Source organism: Chenopodium album, chromosome 23 (genome assembly GCF_948465745.1).
Source record: "Chenopodium album chromosome 23, dcCheAlbu1.1, whole genome shotgun sequence".
Lineage (NCBI taxonomy): Eukaryota > Viridiplantae > Streptophyta > Magnoliopsida > Caryophyllales > Amaranthaceae > Chenopodium > Chenopodium album.
Genome location: NC_137856.1, coordinates 11,311,613 through 11,331,876, shown reverse-complemented (window position 1 = coordinate 11,331,876; position 20,264 = coordinate 11,311,613). Strand labels below are relative to the sequence as shown.

Here is a 20,264-nt window from a genome sequence, read left to right as displayed (position 1 = left end):
AATTCTTGCAATGCAGTAAAGAACTTGAAGATCTTGAAACTCATAAAGCAAAAAGTTAATCTTGAAGTGAAAATCTTGTATTTTTTTCAAGCACTGATATATACAAAATAGATGAAGTTGTTGCTTAATTCATTCATAGTTCAAGGGAAGAATAATCAGTGAACAAAAAAATACAATTTGCATATAAGCAAAAATCAGATCTACAAAATATCCTAATTTTAATTTTGCAAAACGACAGAAGCTGTCGACGAAAGGAGCTCGCTTCACTCCGAGTCGCTGTCCATCGTTCCCATGCCCATAGTCTTTAGTCCTCTTGGTCTCTGTTTCATTACAAAGCAAACCATTCAGCATTAAGATAAATAGATTATATCATTGGATTACATACATCATAACGAGTTAACAACCAATCATCCAACACTACAATCGAAAGTAAGATCAAGTTTCAGTGCCAGTACATTGAAGTACATACTAACCCAAAAATATGTCCCCTATTAGTTGTAACTAAGCAGCCCGATAAAGTATCATAGTTTTAGTTATAACATGTTAACACCCAATCCAAAACTACAATCAGAAAGTAAGATCGAGTTTCAGTCCCAGTACATCGAAGTATCAACTAACCCAAAGAAAGATCCCCTGTTAGTTGTACTTGGGAACATAGTTTCAGTTTGAACTTGTGCCAAGTTTATAGCTATGAATCTACGATAAACAACAAATAGCAGCATTTTCCAATTCCCAACTCCAAATTAATCTCAAAGATGTTATACCCTATTAGTCCTTCAATCTCTAAAATACACTAGTGATAAACAAACCACAGTTTTACAAGCATATCAGTTACAAACTTGACTATTCGAGTTTCCCTATTCCGCAGTTCTTAAACCTAGAATATAATTGAGTTTGGAGCACAAAGTTGCACACACATATTATCTAATTGAAGATGCTCCATATTTGAGAAAAATTACTCGTAAAAACGATTTAATAACGCAAAAAATGATAGATTAGATAAAAAAATATTACTCGTACCTTCTTGGGAGTCTTCTTCTCTCTAACTTCATACCTCTCTTGGCACATATCAGACAACCATGCTCCTGGACTCACCAACTGCCATTCCAAATACCACCAAATCAGCCTAACTCAAAACTTATTTCACAAATTTTATACACCAACCATTCAACCAATAATATCTTCATTTCATTTTTTAGAATTAAAACTTCAAAATTTTTCAACCATATAAAACCAATCATCACCAAATCAGGTTACGGAACCTCCAATACAAACAACACAGCTTCTATTGGTGTGGCGTGTTACATATAAGAATTCACACAAATCTCCGGGGAAACCCAAAATCATTTCCACAAATTATATCGAATTAAATAAATCGAAAATTGATAGCAGAGTATTAATTCAACAGATTAGTCAAAATAAAAAATAACCAAAAAAAAAATAAGATTGATATGTTTGAACTTACAAGTAAAGTACGTTGAACCAATTTAGCCCTCTTTTTAGGTCTTTGAGGAAGTTTACAACCCTTCATGGCAAGAAAATCTTCTTCCTTTTCTTTACTTGATAAACTTATAAACAACTTCGGCCATATCAAACTTCCTTTTTCTTGCGCCGTAATCCCAAACCCATTTCCTTCCGCCATTATTATCGACTTCCCATTTTCTCTCTCATCTCCAACTGTTGACCCTCTCGTTGTATAATACCTCTCTTCTTTCTCCGGCGACTTTAAATGCCCCGGCGCATCCAAACCCCTTAAACAAAAGCCGAACAATAACACAAATTAATGAAAATTTTGAAACACCAGATAGAAACCCATCAATCCAATTATCATCTAGTGTGGTATTATTACCTGTTAACCCCTTTTAACAAAAGTCGAATGAGAACACAAATTAATAATGAAAATTTCGAAACACCAGATAAAAACCCATCAATCCAATTATCATCTAGTGTGGTATTATTTTACCTGTTGTTATGGTTGATGCTTGTATTGTTATTGTTGTGGTTGAGGGGAGAGAAAAAAGGGTCACCGGCAGAGTTTGTAACGATACGAGATGTGATTTTCTGGCGGATTCCGCCGGTGGATTTTGATGAGAAATTTGGATTTTTAACGCGAACACATCTAAGCCTTTTCCCCCACTGTAACACAAATTCTGGCTCCGTCGATTTAATCTGATTCGTCTCTTCTCTTCTTTCCAGGGTAGATTTCCTGCAATAACTTCAATGTTAATGAAAATGAAAAACAATCATAATCCCATAAATTAAATTAGATTCAAGGACAAAAATATGTTGAAACTTACCTTAAGATCTAGTATTGTAGATGAAATTATAGAGAGTTGAAATCACTCAAAACATTCTACTGTTTGAATTTGAGAGTTTGAGCAGTATGATGTTGTTTATGAGGTTTTTTGGGGTGGTTTTGGTGCTGTTTTTGTGGGTTTTTTCACTTTTGATTTTCAAGCTTCTCATATCTTTCTTTCTACCTTCCTTCCTTCCTCTCCTTTCTCTTTTATGGGTTTTTTGGTTTAGGTGTTAATAAAATAGAGAAAAATGTTTGTCTAGAGAGCATGAATGTATGTAGGGGTGAGCAAACCGGGTACCCGGTCAAAATTTTAGGACCCGTACTTAGAATTGGTTGGAACCGGATCCTAAGATTCGAAACCGGAATTGGAATTGGTTTAACCGGTTCCTAAAATTTAGGAATTGGAATTGGAACCACCGGGTACCGGTTCCGGTTCCGGGTACCCACTTGTGTGTTTAATTTTTAAAATATAATACAAATTATAATTCTTATTTTAGTTAGTATCATTATTAGTGTTTAATACTTATATTTATATGTGCATTATGCTATTTGTATTCATGTTAGGTATTAATAATACTTTTTTATTTTACAAATTAGATACATTTAACATATTTTTATTATCTAAAATTTATTTAGTTTAGGATATATTAGGTAACCGAGTACCCAACCGGTTCCGGTTCCAAAAAGTTGAGAATTGGAATTGGAATTGATTATAACCGGGTCCTTAATTTATTACCCGGAATTAGAACCACCGGATCCAATCTCGGTTCCGGACCCGCCGGTTCCTAACCGATTCCGGGTACCCGGAATTTTTGCTCACCCCTAAATGTATGTATGAAAGACAAAATGGGCAAGAAATTAAAGACGTTTCCTTCACACACCGTCATTCGGGCCTTATTAAGGCACATTATTGGGCCATCTCCTTCTTTGACAAAATGCTTAGATGGGGCTAAAATTGGCTAAGATCTTAGATCCATTTATACAATTTCTTGGTTTCTAATAATAGCTTGAGCCTTATGCTATATATTAAAAGGCGTTCCTTTTAAAGGAAAAGTGCCACGTGGCACTCTTCAAAGTATGTGTGCTATGTCGCAATGTCACGTCATTATTCAAAGTATATGCGCCACGTAAGCTAACCACTTCATTTAACAAAATAGAATATGATTTGAACAAGATTCGATCCCATAACCTCCAATACATATAGATAATACATTTACCATCTCAAACAACTATTATTAATGTTTTGAGTTTCATATAATATTATATATTCCTTTCATTTATTAAATAAATTAGAGGTAATATAATTCATTTATTTTTCACAATATTAGAATATAAATACAAATTATGTAAAAAAAAAGTGACATCTGAGGCAACACCCGAACCACTACACACATACACTAACTATACAAATAGTCGAACATAATTATTAAATTAAAGCAAGAATTACACAAATTAGGAATGCGGGGCATCGCCCGGGGTACATAGTAGTTGTTATTAAAATGATACCATCTTGGTATAATGACAAGATCAACGAGAGTTATTAGAGTCCTCCAACTCGAGTTATTAGAGCCCATAGCGGTAAAATTGACGCTTATCTGAATTTTTTAGTTGGATAATTAAGCCGGTATCAAAACTACTCCCTATTTTTTTTAATTGGTACAATTTGACCGAACATTATGTCAAACACAATTTTGGCTATTAATTTTATCAACTACCTATTATGAAATGAAAGCATACATTTTGATTAACTCAATACACCTTAACAATAGTGCTTTTAAAAAAAAAGAAGTCAAATCTATTATTCCTTTTGTTTCTATATGTTCTTTTTGGTTTGACGAGGATTCTCTCATAAGAAAATTCAAAATAAAAAAAATATTTAAGGATAGAGAAAGTATAATAGTGAAAATAAGTCAAACAATAACACTTAATCCTCTATCCCTAAATATTGTATTTAAAATGTTTATGAAGATGAATTAAATTAAAAACTAATGGGGTTTATTAGATTAAGGCCATGTTTGGTAATTAGAGTTTTGACCAAAAATGAGCTTATTTGACCAAGTTAGAGGTTTGACTACATAAATCATCTAATTTGGTTGTTCGGTAAATGAGTTTTTTAAATGAGCTTATTGAGGCAAATAAGCAAATTTGTAAAAAGCTAAAAAATAGAGCTTTTTAGATAAGCTCATTGAGTAATGGATGTCAAAAGACAATTTTATCCTAAAAGTTACTCTAATTCACATTCTTGCCCACCCAATTTCTTACCCTAGTTAAGTGAAAAAAAAAATTATCAATGTCCTAAATTGTCATTTCATATGTTCTAATAACTACAAATAATAAACTAATTTTACCAAAAAAACTCTACATAAAAAGCTCTTATAAATCAGCTAGTCAAAACAGCTAATTAATGTAACCAGCTAGTCAAAACAGCTAATGCAATCAACTTTTATCAATCAGCTAACCGCTAATTATCAAACAAGGCCTAAAATGAATATAAAAGCTTTTAATGTTTTTATAAAGATTAATAAAATAAGAAGAATTCTACTTAAAAAAGCAAACACCTCTCGAAACTCTTTGTTCTCTCTCCTCCTCTCATAACAAAACCCTTCTGAAAACCTAGAATTCAACGGAGATTCGACGCCGCGGCTGGTTCTCCGGCGAGTTTCCTCCTCTTTTTTTCCCTATTTTCAAGTTTCTTAAGCCCCTGTTGTTCTAGTGTGATAAAGTTGAAGCGGAACCAAACTCCCGAAAAGCTTCTAACTCTATTTAGTACTGCCCTCTTCTCACCGAAAAGGTTTGTTTTTGTTTGTTTCTCAGGGAGACGAAGAAGCCAACACTAGTAGAAAAATACAAAAGGGCACCGCTCAATGGCCACCGGTTTTCGAAAACCGGTGGCCTAAAAAGTGGGCGGGATTATATATATTTAAATTGCCACCAGTTCAAACCGAACCGGTGGCATAAATGGTAAAGGCCACCGGTTTTGAACCGGTGGTTTTGTTAAAAAAAAAAACCGCGCCTCATTATAATAGCTTAGCCTTCTCTCTCTTCTCGTACTCTCTCCTTTGTTTTCTTTCTCTTCTTGATTTCTCCGTCTCCTCACTCTTCTCTCTGCTCAAACCCTCCTTTCTCTCTCTTCACTTGCCTCCTCTTGCTCCATCTACCGCCGCCCCATCTACCGCCACTCTACTCTTTCTTTCTTTCACTTCTCTCTTGGCAGCGGTGGTGAATGTTACTCTACTCTTTCTTTCTTTATTACTGGGGAATTTGAGGATGACGGCGGTGGTGAATGTTGTTGCCGCCATCGTAATTGACGGGCTATTTATTTACCGGTGCCAGATCTTTGCAGATGTGGTGGAATTCTTCACGAAGGTATGTGCTCTTCGATTTGAGATCTAGGGTTTCTGATTTTTATTTACTTTTTTTGTGATTAATGATGAACAATTGAAATGAATAGGGCGTTTGATTGATTAGTTGGGGTTATGTTGTGATGAGGTTGATGAACATGTTGTTCTCTTCACGGCGCCAAGGTGATTATGGTGACGATGGTCGCGATCTGCCAGCCCACTCCATCTCTCTATCTCTTCTCGAGTCCTCTGCTTAAATCCGAGAATAAGGTACTTGTATTTGTAATTTTTTCGATTGTTTTCAATTTCTTTTTTTTTTTTTTTATTGAATTGTGTTTTTAGGGTTAGGATCTGGTTTAGATCGGGCTTCAATTTACTGAAATTCTGATTTTTTTTTTGGTTTGAATTAATTTGGAATTGATTAGGTTGTTGTGTTAATGTGTGACAGACATGTTTCGATTTTTTATGGCATTTTTCTGGGTGTTTTTTGAGTGTTTAGTGGGTTTTTTTGGGGTATTTACAGCTGATAATATGAATTTTGATTTTGATTTCGATTTCATTGAGTTATAAGGTTATATTTTGGATTTTGTGATGTGGTTGCTGTGTTTGGGTTTGTGTTTGTATGTGATGTTTGATTTTGAGTTCGATTTTGTCCCTCTTGTTAGCTAATAATAGTTTGAGTCTGTTATCATTGATCTAATTTACACCGTAAGCTCCTTTTTCTACGAATTACACTGATTTTATTTAATTATTTACTTATTTTTTTCTGGTTGTTATGTTGTATAATCATGCCTAGAAGTATATATATATATATATATATATATATATATATATATATATATATATATATATATATATATATATATATATATATGTATATATATATATATATGTATATATATATACATACATATATATATATATATATATATATATATGTATGTATATATATATATATGTATGTATATATATATATATGTATATATATATATATATATATATATATATATATTATATATATATATATATATATTATATATATATGTATGTATATATATATATATATATATATATATATATATATATATATATATATATATGTATATGTACATATATATGTATATATACTAGTAATATATGTATATGTATATATATATATGTATATATACTATTAATTATTGTTGCGTTTTGTGGTGGTTTTCAAGTATTAATTGTACTATAATGTTCACGAATTTGCTGCTCTAATTGCTGTAGTTGTTCAGTGGGTTTACAGCCTCATTTGGTCTTTATTTAGTTTGTTTTTGTGCCTAATATGGTATAGCATCATGTTAGATATATCTCTAAGTTAAATTATCATGTTTTGGGTAAGTTTCGATATGATTATGAGCCTAAACCTAAGCAAAAGTGCTGCTGTCAGGTTAATTAGTGAGCTATGTGAATTGAATGGTTTTAACTGATTTATTTCATAATTTTTATGCCTAATCTTGTGCCTATCATGACCTATTATGTTTTTAGAGTATGTATGTTAATGGGTTAAGGTTGATTATGGCTTTAAGGTTGGTTGTAAGCAATTTTGTTATGCAATATGCTGCTGTAATCTTACTAGGGGCTGCTATTTTTAAGAATAGAAGATGCTTAATTATGCCTTTAAAGGCTTTAATAATTGGCGGTGACTAATTTTTAAGAGAATAGATGTAAGGCATGAAAAGAATGATTTCTTGGTCAAATAACTTAGCCAGCTAGTATGTCCATGTGAAATCATAATTTATTAGATGTATAGTAGATATTTCTTCTTCTTCTTCTTCTTCTTCTTCTTCTTTTTTTCTTTACTTTTGCTGGTTGAAGGGGATGTCTGAAATGATAATTGACATTTTAGTATCTTGGTACTCACTTTAATTTGAACTTAAGAGGAGGTCAATGCCTTCATTTGAGAGCTAGGCATGTGAAGGGACACAAAAAGAGATTAGGAAAGGTAGGCGAGTGATTGTGAATCGAAATTGTTTTTGTTTTTATTGAATCAGGTGTGCTTTATTCAGAGAAGTTATTTTCTCATTTTGAGCTCCTTATACTCAGCTGAAACTTTTTAGTCACCCATTTTAATTGAAAAAGTTATTTTGCATCTGGTATCTCAGGTTTTGAAGTCTTGGCTTTTCCTTGCAATTAATTTCTCAAGCAAGAACCTAAGACAAGTGAAGATGCTGCAAATTTTGCTTGTACCAGATTTAGTGCTGAATATCCCATTTTTCAGAAGGTAAGTTCGTATTTTTTTTGTAGGAATTTTGATTTTTGTGGAATGTATACTTGTCCTCATTGAGCATTCCTTAGTTTATAATTAATTTTGTGCAGATTGGTATTGATGTATGTGTGGCCTGTTGTATGCTAAGTAATAATATACCTTTAACACATGTCTGTTATGGATTTCTTTTTAAGTATTCTTTTCTTTTTTTTTTTTGCCTCTATTTGTGTGATAACTTGCTTTTGTTATGGCAGGAAGCATCATTGCTAGACATAACTAATCAAGCTTGTGGTCTTTTTAATCCGACTGAGGTACATGGACTTGTAGTTCTCCCTTTGTTGCATTCATCCTTATATTTTTTCATTTTCTATGACTGTTTTCTTGTGAATGATTCATTGAATACTAGAACTATAAGTGACATTAGATGTAGGTGGCCTGGCAAGGCTACAGCTACGGCTGCCCTGTAGAGGTTGCTGCTGCAGGGTGCCATGGCAAGGCTGCAGCTGCTGCTGCTGCCCTGCCGAGGCTGCTGCTGCAGGTGGCCTAGCAAGGCTGCAGCTGTTGCTGCCCTGCCGAGGCTGCTGCTGCAGGTGGCCTAGCAAGGCTGCAGCTGCTGCTGCCCTTCCGAGGCTACTGCTGCAGGTGGCCTAGCAAGGAACTTTGATCCTCTTGTATTAAAAAATTGTCTTATTCTATTTGTTAAGATTCGCGTTTTTAAATTATATAAGCTTCATGAACTAATCTCAATTTCTATTGCTTTCTTGATTTGCAGGTTCCAGAATTTCATCTAAGAAGTTCAATTTGTTTTACTAAGATATGGGGCTGCTTCTGCGCTGGTGTTCTGCTTCTGTGCCTCTGTGCTTCAGAATCGTTTTGCTTATCCCCTGAGTAGTGTGTGCATTTGATACGCAATTTGGGGTTCATCTTGTGTCAAATAGTGTGGATATGGGAATAATAGTTTGCTAAAAGCTAAGTGAACTACAAAGTATAAAAGACCATCTTGTTTTTGCTATCTTGTTTTTGCTTATGAGAGTCTTTGGTAATTGCTTATGGTGACTATCTTGTTTTGTATGGTGACTATCTTGTTTTTGCTATAAGAGTCTTTGCTAATCGGTTTTGCTATCTTGTTTATGTTGTTTGAGTGTAAGTGATAGAAATGTGTTATATATGATGTAGGGAACTTCTTATGTGCTGCTTCTGCTTCCATGTTACTGCTCCCGCTCCTTTTCTTTATGTTAGGATTATTAATTCTATTTTTAAAGAAAGAGGAATTAAGGTTACAAATACCCCTGTTGTTTTGATTGATGATGTTGCGGATTTGTCGATTGGGCTTAGCTTGTTGTATTGCTTTGCTTTAGTGTTAATTGTATGATTGTTGGGTTATTAATTCTATAATTTGAGTAGAAAGGGAGCCAGTATCACATTGAATTGTTATGCTTGGTGTGATTTGGCTCTCTTGAAATTGAATTGGTTATGCTTTGGTATAATTTGAGTTGAGTAAATGCCAATAACACATTTAATTTGGGTTATCATCTTATTGTTATTAACATGTGTTAATGATGCATTTTGAAATTATGTTACCTCTGTTGATTTTTCTATTAGTTTTGTAGAAATTAGTGTAATTTGAGATAAAATGCTAATTCTTCTACTTTAGTTTTTGGTTAAAAAAAAAATAATAAATTATTTTGCTGAATTTGCTATACGTAACTCATTGGGTGAATTTGCTATTTTTAATATTGTTGCCCTGCCGGCCTGGCATGGTTGCAGCTACTGCTGCCCTGCCAAGCCTGCTGCTGCAGCTGGGCTGGCAAGGTTGCAGCTGCTGCTGCCCTGCCAAGGCTGCTGTTGCAGCAGCCCTAGCAAGGCTGCAACTGCTACTACTCTTCCGAGGCTACTTGTTTTGCTTGGTTTTTTTTTTTTTTTTTTTTTTTTGACGGGTGCTTGATTATTAATCTATAACCTTTGAGGAAAGCGAAGTAATGGAGGGAAGAGGGGGAGAGGCTGAATAAAAAATAAGGTTGGTCATTTGTCCGTGTTAAGAATCTTTTAGAATGTGATAATATATTTTGCTTAGGCTTTTCTTCTTAGTCTTCCTTACTGCATGTATAGGGTTGAATTTAAGGTAGTATTGCTCTGCTTGTTGTCTTTGATTAATAAACACTTCGAGATCTCTTATCTTCGTTTGTTGATGCAGGTGGCTGTCGAAAGATGTTATCTATACATACGGAAGGTTGCTGCTGTCTCGGCTTGCTGATGCTGCCTCGCCAAGGCTCGCTGCTGCTGCCTCGGCTTGCTGATGCTGCCTCGCCAAGGTTCGCTGCTGCTGCCTCGCCAGGTGTTATATTGGTGATTTGGTGTGACTTGTATTTAACAGTGACTTGTATTTTTTTTATTTTTTGGACCAAAATTGTAATATTACAGCCTTTTTTTAATGGAAATATGTAAGTTTATATATATTTTAGTGTTTATATATCAATTTAAGTGGAAAAAATGCAAAAAAAAAAAAAAATTTTTTTTTTTCTGGCCCATTTTGGGCACCGGTTTTGAATAGAACCGGTGCCAAAAACCCCTTTAAAAAAAAGCGGGAATGGGTAATTGCCACCGGTTAACCGGTGGCAATAAGCACTTTTGCCACCGGTTTTGAACCGGTGGCCTTTCTTGGGGTTATTGCCACCCCCCAAATGACCACCGGTTCAAAACCGGTGGCATAGGGGGGTTTTGAACCGGTGGCTAAGTGGTTTTTTCGCCTAGTGCAAGCGCCACCAAGGTTTTACGTTGCATAGAAGAAGGATCTAGGTTCAAATATGTGTGTTCACGGGACGTAATTGACGTTTTTAGGGGCCTTGGGCTAATTCTAACGCTGCCGTCAGGGGGTTGCCAGAAAAAAGGACATCGCGACGGTAAAGGTGAAGTTAGGGTTAGGGTTTTGTAGATTCTTGCATTCGGTTTTGAAATTCTCTGTTCTGGTTTTCTTCTTTGGTTTGGCTATTTTGATTCAGCTTTTGAAGGTTGGGCGCTTTAGTTTGGCTCTGTAAGTCTTCGTTTCCTGAGTTCTTCTTTCTTTGAAGCAAGTATGTTAATTTTGTGTTTAAGTTTCTGCTTTGTGATTGGATGTTCCCCCTTTTGGGTTAGTTGGTTTGTTTTTCCCTTGTATTGTGTTCCTGTTGGGATTCTGGATGGATGGCCATGCTGGGCTTGTCCAATCTGGAAGAGGTAAGGGGAAGTATATTTGGGTTTGACTCTAGGTTTTGGGTGTTCTTTGCCTTTGGCCTTCACCTATGTTTCATGTTTGGGATGTGGAGAAGTTGGTCTCCTTGTTGTAGTCCTTGGCAGTGGTTTGTCTTGAAGAACAATTTGGGTGAAAGTCATTTGTTAGTGGCTCTTCGTCTTTTAGTTTGCGAGTGAACGACGGGAAGGTTTGGTGTTTTGTTTCGTTGTCAGTTGGCTCTAATTTTGTTAATTGGAGTTATTTTAGTTTTAGTTTTTTCAGGTATGTGATGGGTTTTGTACTCATTACATTCAAAATTTTTAATCTGTGCGCTGCTCCCATATTATTTGGGGTTCATTTTTTTTTGAGGGCATTATTTGGGGTTCATAGTATGCTACCATTCAAGAATTTCTTTCCTTTGAAGGAGATAAATCAAGTTACTTGTTCCGTGTATATTACCTTCCTTTTGTTTCTTGCTTTGGTGTTGTTGCTCAAGCTCCTTAGGTTAATAGATGTTCCTACCATGGTCAATTACCCAAGCTTCACCCTTGGTATAAAAAGGACATCGGGATTAACTTGTAATATAGGTTGCAGTTCGCTACAATCAAGGCGGTGCTGTCTACAAAGTGGTATCAACACTCAGGGGATGACTAAGCTGGCAGTTTCTTTTAAGGTTGTTTGTTTTCTTTTGTTCATAACAGCAAGTGTTGCTCATAGCTTTGTAAAGGTCTTAATAGGCCTATAAACTTTTAAATATATGCAATTGAATCCTTTGTCAAAAAAAAAAATAATAAAAAAATAATATAGGAAGATAATGGGGTTTATTAGTTTAAAAGTTGATATAGTTTAAAACATATTCTTGGGCCTCAACCATAAGCTTAAGTTTTTGGTTAAGTTAGTCCTTTAACATGGTATCAAAGCCAGCGTGACACAATGGTCACAAGTTCGAATCTCATCCACCCCTCCTTTTAAAGTGGAATATTTCGCGTAGGGTATGTGGGAGGCCTATGATACATCCACATTTCAAGCCCTAAGGGCTCGAACATTTGTCCAAACAATTAGAATTGGAGGGAAAGAGGTGGTCTTCTCTCAAGCCTTGCTTCTAGCCTTTTACTTCTCATTAACAACAGTATCTTCCACGAACCTAGACAACTCAATGAATTTAGTACAGTCCTTAGTGACTGTCATATTGCCCATCTTGATCTCTAAGAACTCATCAGCCTTTTGCTTTTGTAGGGATGGTAAAATTTATCCCTCACTTGTTTTTACAACACACTCCAGCCAAAATTAGGCAAAGCCTTCACAATTTGTTCATTTTGTTGCCACCACAAGTTTAATTCACCTCTCAAGTAGTAAACTACGCTATTTCATCTTAGATTCATTAAGACAAGCTACAACTACAATCAATTTGTCGAACTCTCTTACTCAGTTCTCTCAGATTGTAGGATCATGTTCTCCTTGGTAGATAAGAGGTTTGCTTTGGGAAATCTTTTTGAACAATTTCCTGGTAAGGTCAGGATTGTTATTACCACAACCCCTTTTAGCTAATTGTTGAGCCATAATGCCTCATTACTTCATTCAGATTATTGTTATTGATGTTTCTTCATGTCATCCTAGTTCTCTTGAATAATAAAGGAAAAATTAGAAATAATAATCCCAACTTTCATTAATTTTGGTAGAATAATCCCAACTTTGAATTATTCTAGAATAATCCAAACTTCAAGGGTTCCTCTTTTTTTTCAATCCATATTACCGGTTACCTGTTAAAACGGTTAATTTTTTATTTTTTTTTAAAAAATGCCACGTGTCAAAATCTAATTAGCCAAAAACAAAAAAAAAACTAAAAAATAATCTTAAAAAAAAAAAAATCAGAAAATCAACCCCATTGCCCACCGAAACCCCAGCCACGACCATCCCCGGCCTCCTACAACGGAAACCCACAACTCCGGCCGCCGCTATTCAACCCCAGTTCCTACAGAAACCCCCGTTGTCCTTCCCCCTTGAACCACCACCCTCAATTTTCCCCTGAAACCTCATCTCCACCAGCGCAACCACTCCCAAAACCTACAAAAACTCCTCCTTGTTATCGAAAAATCCTAGCCGCTGCTGAGGGGTTTTTGGGGTGGTGGGATGAACGATTTGGGGTTTTTAGTAGTGGGGAGGGGTTTCATCGGTGGTTTCGTGGGGAATACTTAAAGTTTCGGGGAGGGAGGAAGAAGAACGCTGCAGATGGGTTTCACACGGCTTGCCGCGCGAGAAAGACACAATGGGGGTTTCATTGGTGGATCCGGGGTGCCGGGGTGGTGGTTTCGTGGGGAATGGGGGGTTTTGGTGAGGGAGGAAGATGACTACGCCACAGAGAATGTTTCACGCGACTAACTGGCGATAAAGGGGCGGCAGGTTGGGCAGTGGGTGGTGGTTATGGTGGGTCGGTGGGGGGAAGGGGAGGCTGACTAGTGGTTGGTGTTTTTTGGATTTTTGATTTTTTTTAATTTTTTTTTAAAATTTGGACCAATCAGTACTTGACACGTGTCAAGTGACTTGATATAATAGGTCATTGACTTTTGATGACTGGTTAGGGATTGAAGAAAAAAAAATATCCCCAAATTTCGGATCATTCCAGTATAATCTAAAGTTGGAATTATTCTACGAAAATTGATGAAAGTTGGGATTATTTTTTCTAATTTTTCCAATAATAAATGGGTTACTATTAGGTCAGTCACACTCATAACTAAATAACAAAACCAACCTACTTTAATCAAGCATACATGCAATCGTTTTGAATTATAGTTTGAGGTAACTACTCGTTTCCCCTTACTAATAGTTCGAATACATTATATTGATTATCAAGAAACCATTGCATTCATTAAATACACAACAATAAAAATAGAGCTCGTCCTAGGCAATCAGCCTGATTGGCAAAATTTTGTCAATCAGCCACTATTGTGGGCCATATACAGTACTTGATAATATTATAAAATTCATTTGTACGGAATTTTTTGACAGATGGAAAGTGGGCGTTAGTTACGGTAGCAAGTAACGTCGTGAAGTCAAAGTTAAACGGGTAAATGAAAATTTTAAAACAAAATACTTCCTCTCTTTCTCTACTGGGTAGATATGTATATCCATATTGCTGTCTTCAATTCTTCATCCCTTCATCTAGATCTACTGGATTTTCGGAAGATGAAAACGAAAGTTGATTGAGCAACACAACTTTACTGGTTTACTTGTAATCCCAGGTAATTTATTCCGGTTTTTTGAATTAAAATTGGGTTAGTTGTACAGAGTTCAACCGTACTTATAAACACAGTGAACATTATAACCAGCACTAATCAAGCAATTCTAAAAAGTAATCAAGCAATTCAAGTACACAGACAATGTGAAGCAATTCATGAACAATCAACCAATTTGAAATCGTACTAGTAATTAAGAAATTCGAAAACGTTAAAAGATATGCAAACAAATTCATTGAGAAGGAAACAACTACTCGTAGCATACAATGATTCGATTTCGTCGATTAAATTTACACCAAAACCTGGTTGGAATTCAATTGTCCGAAGAACTGGTTGGGATTGCTCCACAATTGAATTGGCAGAGGAGTTCGACTTAGGTTCGAAGAAGATGATTTCGCATTGGGATTGAATTAAGGTTCACAATTTGGGAAAGTGAAGTTACCAGAGTAACGGAAGTCTTCGAGTTTGACTGACGAATTCGACAGTCAACAAATCCAAGTCCATGTTAACGTTTCAGCAACATCCGTGTTAAATGACATATTTACCCCATACTTAAAAGTTAAAAAGTCAAAAATACCCCCTGATTTACATCCCAAATCAATCAGGCTGATTGACTAGTATTTCCTCATAAAAATATTCCCTGTTAATATTATTCAAGAGGTAGGAAAGGAAAAGAAATGACATGGATTGAATTTTGGGATGGAAAATGAAATAACAAGAAAAAAAAAGTGGTACTTTATTTTCTCAAAAGAAAGAATAAGTTTAAATGTCCCAAATGTAGTAGCTTTGATACTTATTAAACTCAATCAACAATAACTTTATACATCCATAAACATACATAAAGAATGAAAGAAATACTCCAAACTCCTAAAATCAAACTATGACTCAATGGTTCACATTATCATTAATCTTGTCATAAATGAAATTTTATCTTCCTATATCATACTCGGGATCGTTATACACATCTTCTTCTAGTTCAGATTCATAGTCTCTCATCAATTTTTTTCATCTAACTCATTAGATTCCACATTCACTATCTCAAAAGGATCTAGATTATATTAGGAACTTCCTGACACGAACTATCTTCTAGGTCATTATCCTACTTCATAGGATCTTCTTGACTATCATTAGTAGGATATTTCTCAAACTCAAACATAGGCTTATGATCATTTGGAGGTTGATAAGCATATTGATGTGGAGCTCATGGAACATTTTGTTGTGGGAAGTTATGACCGAAATTGGGATTTGGAGGAGGATAATCAGCATATTAAGGATTATTTTGAATAAACCCCTTATGAGAAATATAGGGATACAAGTATCTCCAATATGCGCCCCATTGAATACTAAAATCTTTATATTTAGTGTAATAAGGAACTTTGTTAGGCAAATGGAGGTCTTACTTAGAAACGACTCTACAAATTAAATTACGGAATTTTAAAAGTTAAGAAGATTTAATCAATAAATTAATTCAAATTTGTGATCAATATATTGTGTGAATAGACGTGAATAATTTATAGGAAAAATTGTCTTTAATAAGCCTAACTTTGACCGATTCTCTTTCAATAATCCAGATTTTTTTTATTATTTTATCACAATTCCATCTTTGGGGGTGTTTTGGTTAACAATTGAAAGGAATGATGTCCTTCGAACAAGTGTATTATTCTGATAGCGGGTTCAGAATTATTAGAAAGCTAATATATTCAGTAAGGTCAAGTGATCGGAATGCCTGGGTGGAGGCCGCTTCCGATCAGTAATATTAATATAATATTACAGCTTAATCTTGACTGAACCCTTCGGGTCACACCCAAGCAAATATATGCGAACCAACTCGACGAATTAATTCGGAAGAAATTAATTCGTCGCCTGAGTGTTAAATATTTAGACATCGGTAATTCGAGCTTAGAGCGTCAAAACCGATCGTCAGAAGTCGAGTCTAAATGATAAAAGATGAGACGCGCAAAATAATAATAAATCGACCATATTCTCGAAAATACCCCTAGCATCGGAGTGCCCCGAGCATTCGAATGCTAGGGGCAAGACAAGCTAGCACACCGTGCTAGCAGCCCCGGCCAGCCGCGGCTAGGCACATCAGCAGCCGCAACCGCACCAAACCGCAGCAGCAGCCGCACAGCAGCAGCTGGTGCGGGCTGGGCTCGGGCCAGGTGCGGGGCTGGTGCGATCCGGGCTCGGGCTTGGCTCGTGGCTTGGCTCGGGTCATAGGGCCATGAACAAGGGGAAGCTTGGAATATGGGAGTAAGTGGGAGAGGACATGTGGCACAAGGAGAGTATTGAGTGGGGAGCAAGTATGGTCCCCTACTCTCCATGTGGTCCTCACCAACCTATCTCACATGGTAATGCCACTTGTAGATTTATTATTAGTTTGCAATTTTAATTTAATTTAGCTTTAAATTAATTTGTGGAATTTCATGATCCCACATTGATGGGATAGAAATCCCCACTCATACTTTCCTCTATAAATACCAACTTTGGGTTTTGGAGTAAAGTGCTTGAGTAGGAGTTAAAAAGAGCATTCCATAATTTTGGGAAAACTCTTAAACTCACATAACACTCGGGTTTAGGTCGGACCTTGCTAACCCCAAGATAGTAGATCTTAAAGTTGTGTTCGCCCATTTGTGGGTGGATACCGTCGGAGGCGCGGCGCTTGACGTGCTAGTCGCTTTCAAGTAAGAGCCCCGGATTTTGGGCGAAGCTCGCTTTGAGGGTAAGATTCGTTATATTTTCTTTGTGAATATTTATTTCTGCTTTGTGATTTTAATTATTGCGAGTGGTTCCTTGGGAGGGGTTGTTTCCGCGGTGAGTCGGACTCACCAAACCCCAACAACAATTGGTCAACAACTTGTTATACCCTATACCACATTTTAAAGAGACACATGTCAAATCATAATTGGTAAAAAAAAATTAAAAAAAGATAAGCAGAGAGCCACCAGCTTCAACCACCGCTGGTGGCCAACCTTTCCTTTCCTCCAACCCCCGAAAATCAAAGAGCCAAGGGGTCGGTTTTGAGGGTTATGGATGGAAGGGGGTGATTTCGGGGATTGGGAAAGGGAGAAGGGTTGTTATACACAGTAGCAAAGGGAATGAAAGGGGCAGTTTCGTGGGTTGGGTGAGGGTTATCGGGCATTTTTCCATGTGGGGGAAGGGGGGAGTTTCGGGGGTAGGGCAGGGGTTTTTTTCGTGGGGGAAGGGAGGGGAGGAGGTGGATCCATGGTTTTTCGGTTAGGGAAAGGGGAAGCTAATTAGGGGAGGGGGTGAGGCTGGGAGCCTGGGAAGGGTTTTTTTTCAAAAAAAAAATTATTTCAATTTTTTGACTAATTAACTTATGACAATTGACATTTAAAAAAAAAAATAAATAACCCTTGAATCAGGTCATTGAGACTATTAAAAGAAATGCACCTACCCTAAGTTAGGATTATTCCTCAATAATCAAAAGTTAAGATTATTTAAATTAAAGAAGATCACCAAAGTTGGGAGTTTTAAAACAATTTTTTCCTAAATTATACTTTCTCTATTTTTTTTTACTTGACATGTTTCTTTTATCACGCTTGTCAATGCAAAACTTTAAAGATCAATAAATTTAATTCTCCATTATTAAAAAATATAAAAGTTATATATTACGTCTTTATCTGGAAAGATGCATAAAACATCGAAAATCACGGCTAGTGTCAAGCTTGAAGCGATAGAGTGTGAAATATGCCAATTATAAAAGCCAAATAATTATGATTTTGATTTTAAAAGTTATGTTATTTTTTCTAAATTTGTGGTTTACAAATTATTATTATTATTATTATCATTATTATTATTATAAATGTCGTATGACTACTAATTAATTATAATAATTTTTCTTCCCGTTTATAAAAAAGGTGCACGAATATCACAGTCACATTTGTTGTGCATGTAGAATTAAGAACTAGGTTAAGGCCAGTAAATTAGCAATTGGAGTTATATAAATGTACAATTTATTATTCATTTGTCACATTAAGCAAGCTGGTATTTTTTTTTTTTTTTTTTTTTTTTTTTTTTTTTTTTTTTTTTTTTTTGAAAAGTAAGATACATGAAGGAGATTAGGTACGTCTTCTCGCAAGACCATGACCTAATCTATCAAGGAGTAAAAAATAAGAAAATTTACTATCTAGAAATGGATCTATATCTTGATGAGTTGGAGTAGAATAGCCGAGAGAGGCAACATAATCTGCTGTCCGATTTCCTTCCCGATAGATATGTCTTGCCTGAAAGCTCGAAAAAGAATCCAAAAGAGTCTTGATATCTGCCATAAGAAGATGTAGTTTCCATGGACAGCTGAAATGACCCTGCAAAATATTAATAACTGTTAGATTATCACCTTCAATATAAATATCGGAAATACTATAATCTTTAGCAAGAAGGAGCCCATTGCGAAGGGCAATGGCTTCTGCAAGGAAAGCCGGACAAGAGCCTAAATTGTAAGTGCGACTTGCCACATGATTACCCAAGTTGTCTCGAATGACCACGCCTGCAGTAGCAGAATTCTGATTAGCCGAGCCATCAAAATTAAGTTTACAAAATCCTAATGGAGGAGGAGCCCAAGAAATGATGGGAGGGGGGGTAGGAGGAGGTGGCTGAGATGATGCAATAGTAGGATTATGGATGGCATCAAGAAGTGGGCGAGATTCCCATTCCTTAAATAAAGAGAAAGCTCGTATAAAAGCACTATGAATATTAGCAGAAGAATTCTTAAAAATGACTGCATTACGATGTTTCCAAATACCCCAAAACAAGATAGTTATTTTAGGAAGGAATCTAGATGAAGTGACTATAAGAAAGCGAAATAAATCATGAATCTGAGTAATCTGAGGGAGAATACCAAGCCACTGACGGACGGAGGAAGAGGACCAAAGTTCTATAGAAAATGGACAAGAGAGGAATAAATGATCCTGGGATTCAAGGTGATTTGTACAAAGAGCAAAAAAACTAGGGACATCAATATGACGGGAAGATAAAGTATGACGGGTAGGAAGACTATTATGGAGGATTTGCCAAAGGAAAATCTGAATTTTTGGGGGAATATCCAATTTCCAAATCCAACTGAATTCCCATTTAGACGAAGAATGGGAGTGAGCAAGCCAAGTAGCAGATTTTACAGTGAATTGACCATCCTTAGAAAGTCCCCAACAGGGTTCATCTGGAACAGGAGTGAAGGGAAGGGGGATCCCTCGAATAATTTGAACTATATTATCAGGAAGAACTTCAAGAAGAAGAGGGACATCCCAAGTATTATTATCTTTAATGAACATATCAACCGTTACATCGATATTTGCTATTTGATCAGGATCTAGATTGAGAAGCGCAATAAGATTGGTGTGAGCACACAATATATCTACCCAAAAAAGAATAGAAGAGCCATTACCTACTTTCCAACGAAGTCCTCGTATTAAGAGAGGGCGAATATGTAGAATTTTCTTCCAAATCCAGGAGTCCCTAGGTTGAGGATGGTAATTAAGAAAATGAGAATTGCGTAAATATTTAGCGGTGACAGATTGAACCCAGAGGTTAGTTGGGTCAGACATAATTTTCCAACCAAGTTTGGCTAAGAAAGCAGAATTAATAGCTTCCGATTTACGAAGACCAAGGCCTCCTTGTGATTTAGGTTGACATATAGTATCCCAAGTAATCATGGGTAAACCTTTCTTTGTTGGAGATTGTTTCCAAAAAAAATCCCTATTTATTTTATCAATAGACGAAGTGACAGAAGCAGGTAAACGAGCAGTAGTCATAGCATAAGAGGGTATAGCCTCAAGATGACTCTTAATAAGAACAACCTTACTAGCCTTGGAGACTAAGTTGGAAGACCAACAATTCATTTTGTGATCGGCCTTAGAAAGGAGATGCTGGAAATTTTCCTTATTGAAAGTTGTAGAGTTAAAAAACACACCTAAATAACGTCCAAGGA

At 35.9% G+C, this 20,264-nt stretch overlaps 1 protein-coding gene and 1 long non-coding RNA gene across 3 annotated transcripts; one reads left to right on the top strand and one right to left on the bottom strand.

The window, feature by feature from the left end:
* Positions 1-55: 55 nt before the first annotated feature.
* On the bottom strand, positions 56-2,528 carry LOC145608147 (uncharacterized). 2 transcript variants are annotated; one of them, XM_081663758.1, is made up of 5 exons: positions 2,298-2,528; positions 1,964-2,215; positions 1,466-1,751; positions 1,021-1,098; positions 56-320 (listed from the first exon to the last, which is right to left on the bottom strand). In XM_081663758.1, exons 3-5 carry the CDS (start codon positions 1,640-1,642, stop codon positions 264-266), a joined length of 312 nt encoding a protein of 103 aa, XP_081519884.1. In that variant the 5' UTR covers positions 1,643-1,751; positions 1,964-2,215; positions 2,298-2,528; the 3' UTR covers positions 56-263. The 2 variants fall into 2 exon arrangements, with proteins under 2 accessions (XP_081519884.1, XP_081519883.1); XM_081663757.1 differs by having other exon boundaries at positions 1,964-2,206.
* A 2,949-nt stretch (positions 2,529-5,477) lies between these two features.
* LOC145608713 (uncharacterized) lies at positions 5,478-10,319 on the top strand. Its single transcript, XR_014105872.1, has 5 exons — positions 5,478-5,665; positions 5,751-5,910; positions 7,773-7,891; positions 8,131-8,187; positions 8,649-10,319. It is a non-coding gene; the product is annotated as an uncharacterized LOC145608713 (long non-coding RNA).
* Positions 10,320-20,264: the final 9,945 nt, after the last annotated feature.

What these genes read in the sequence shown, in the direction of transcription:
- LOC145608147 (XM_081663758.1), bottom strand. Translation starts at nt 1,642, where the DNA reads ATGGCGGAAGGAAATGGGTTTGGGATTACGGCGCAAGAAAAAGGAAGT. An exon ending in TGGTTCAACGTACTTTACTT is followed by an intron (nt 1,099 to 1,465) that starts GTAAGTTCAAAC and finishes TTGGAATGGCAG; the next exon opens with TTGGTGAGTCCAGGAGCATG. An exon ending in AGAAGAAGACTCCCAAGAAG is followed by an intron (nt 321 to 1,020) that starts GTACGAGTAATA and finishes GTAATGAAACAG; the next exon opens with AGACCAAGAGGACTAAAGAC.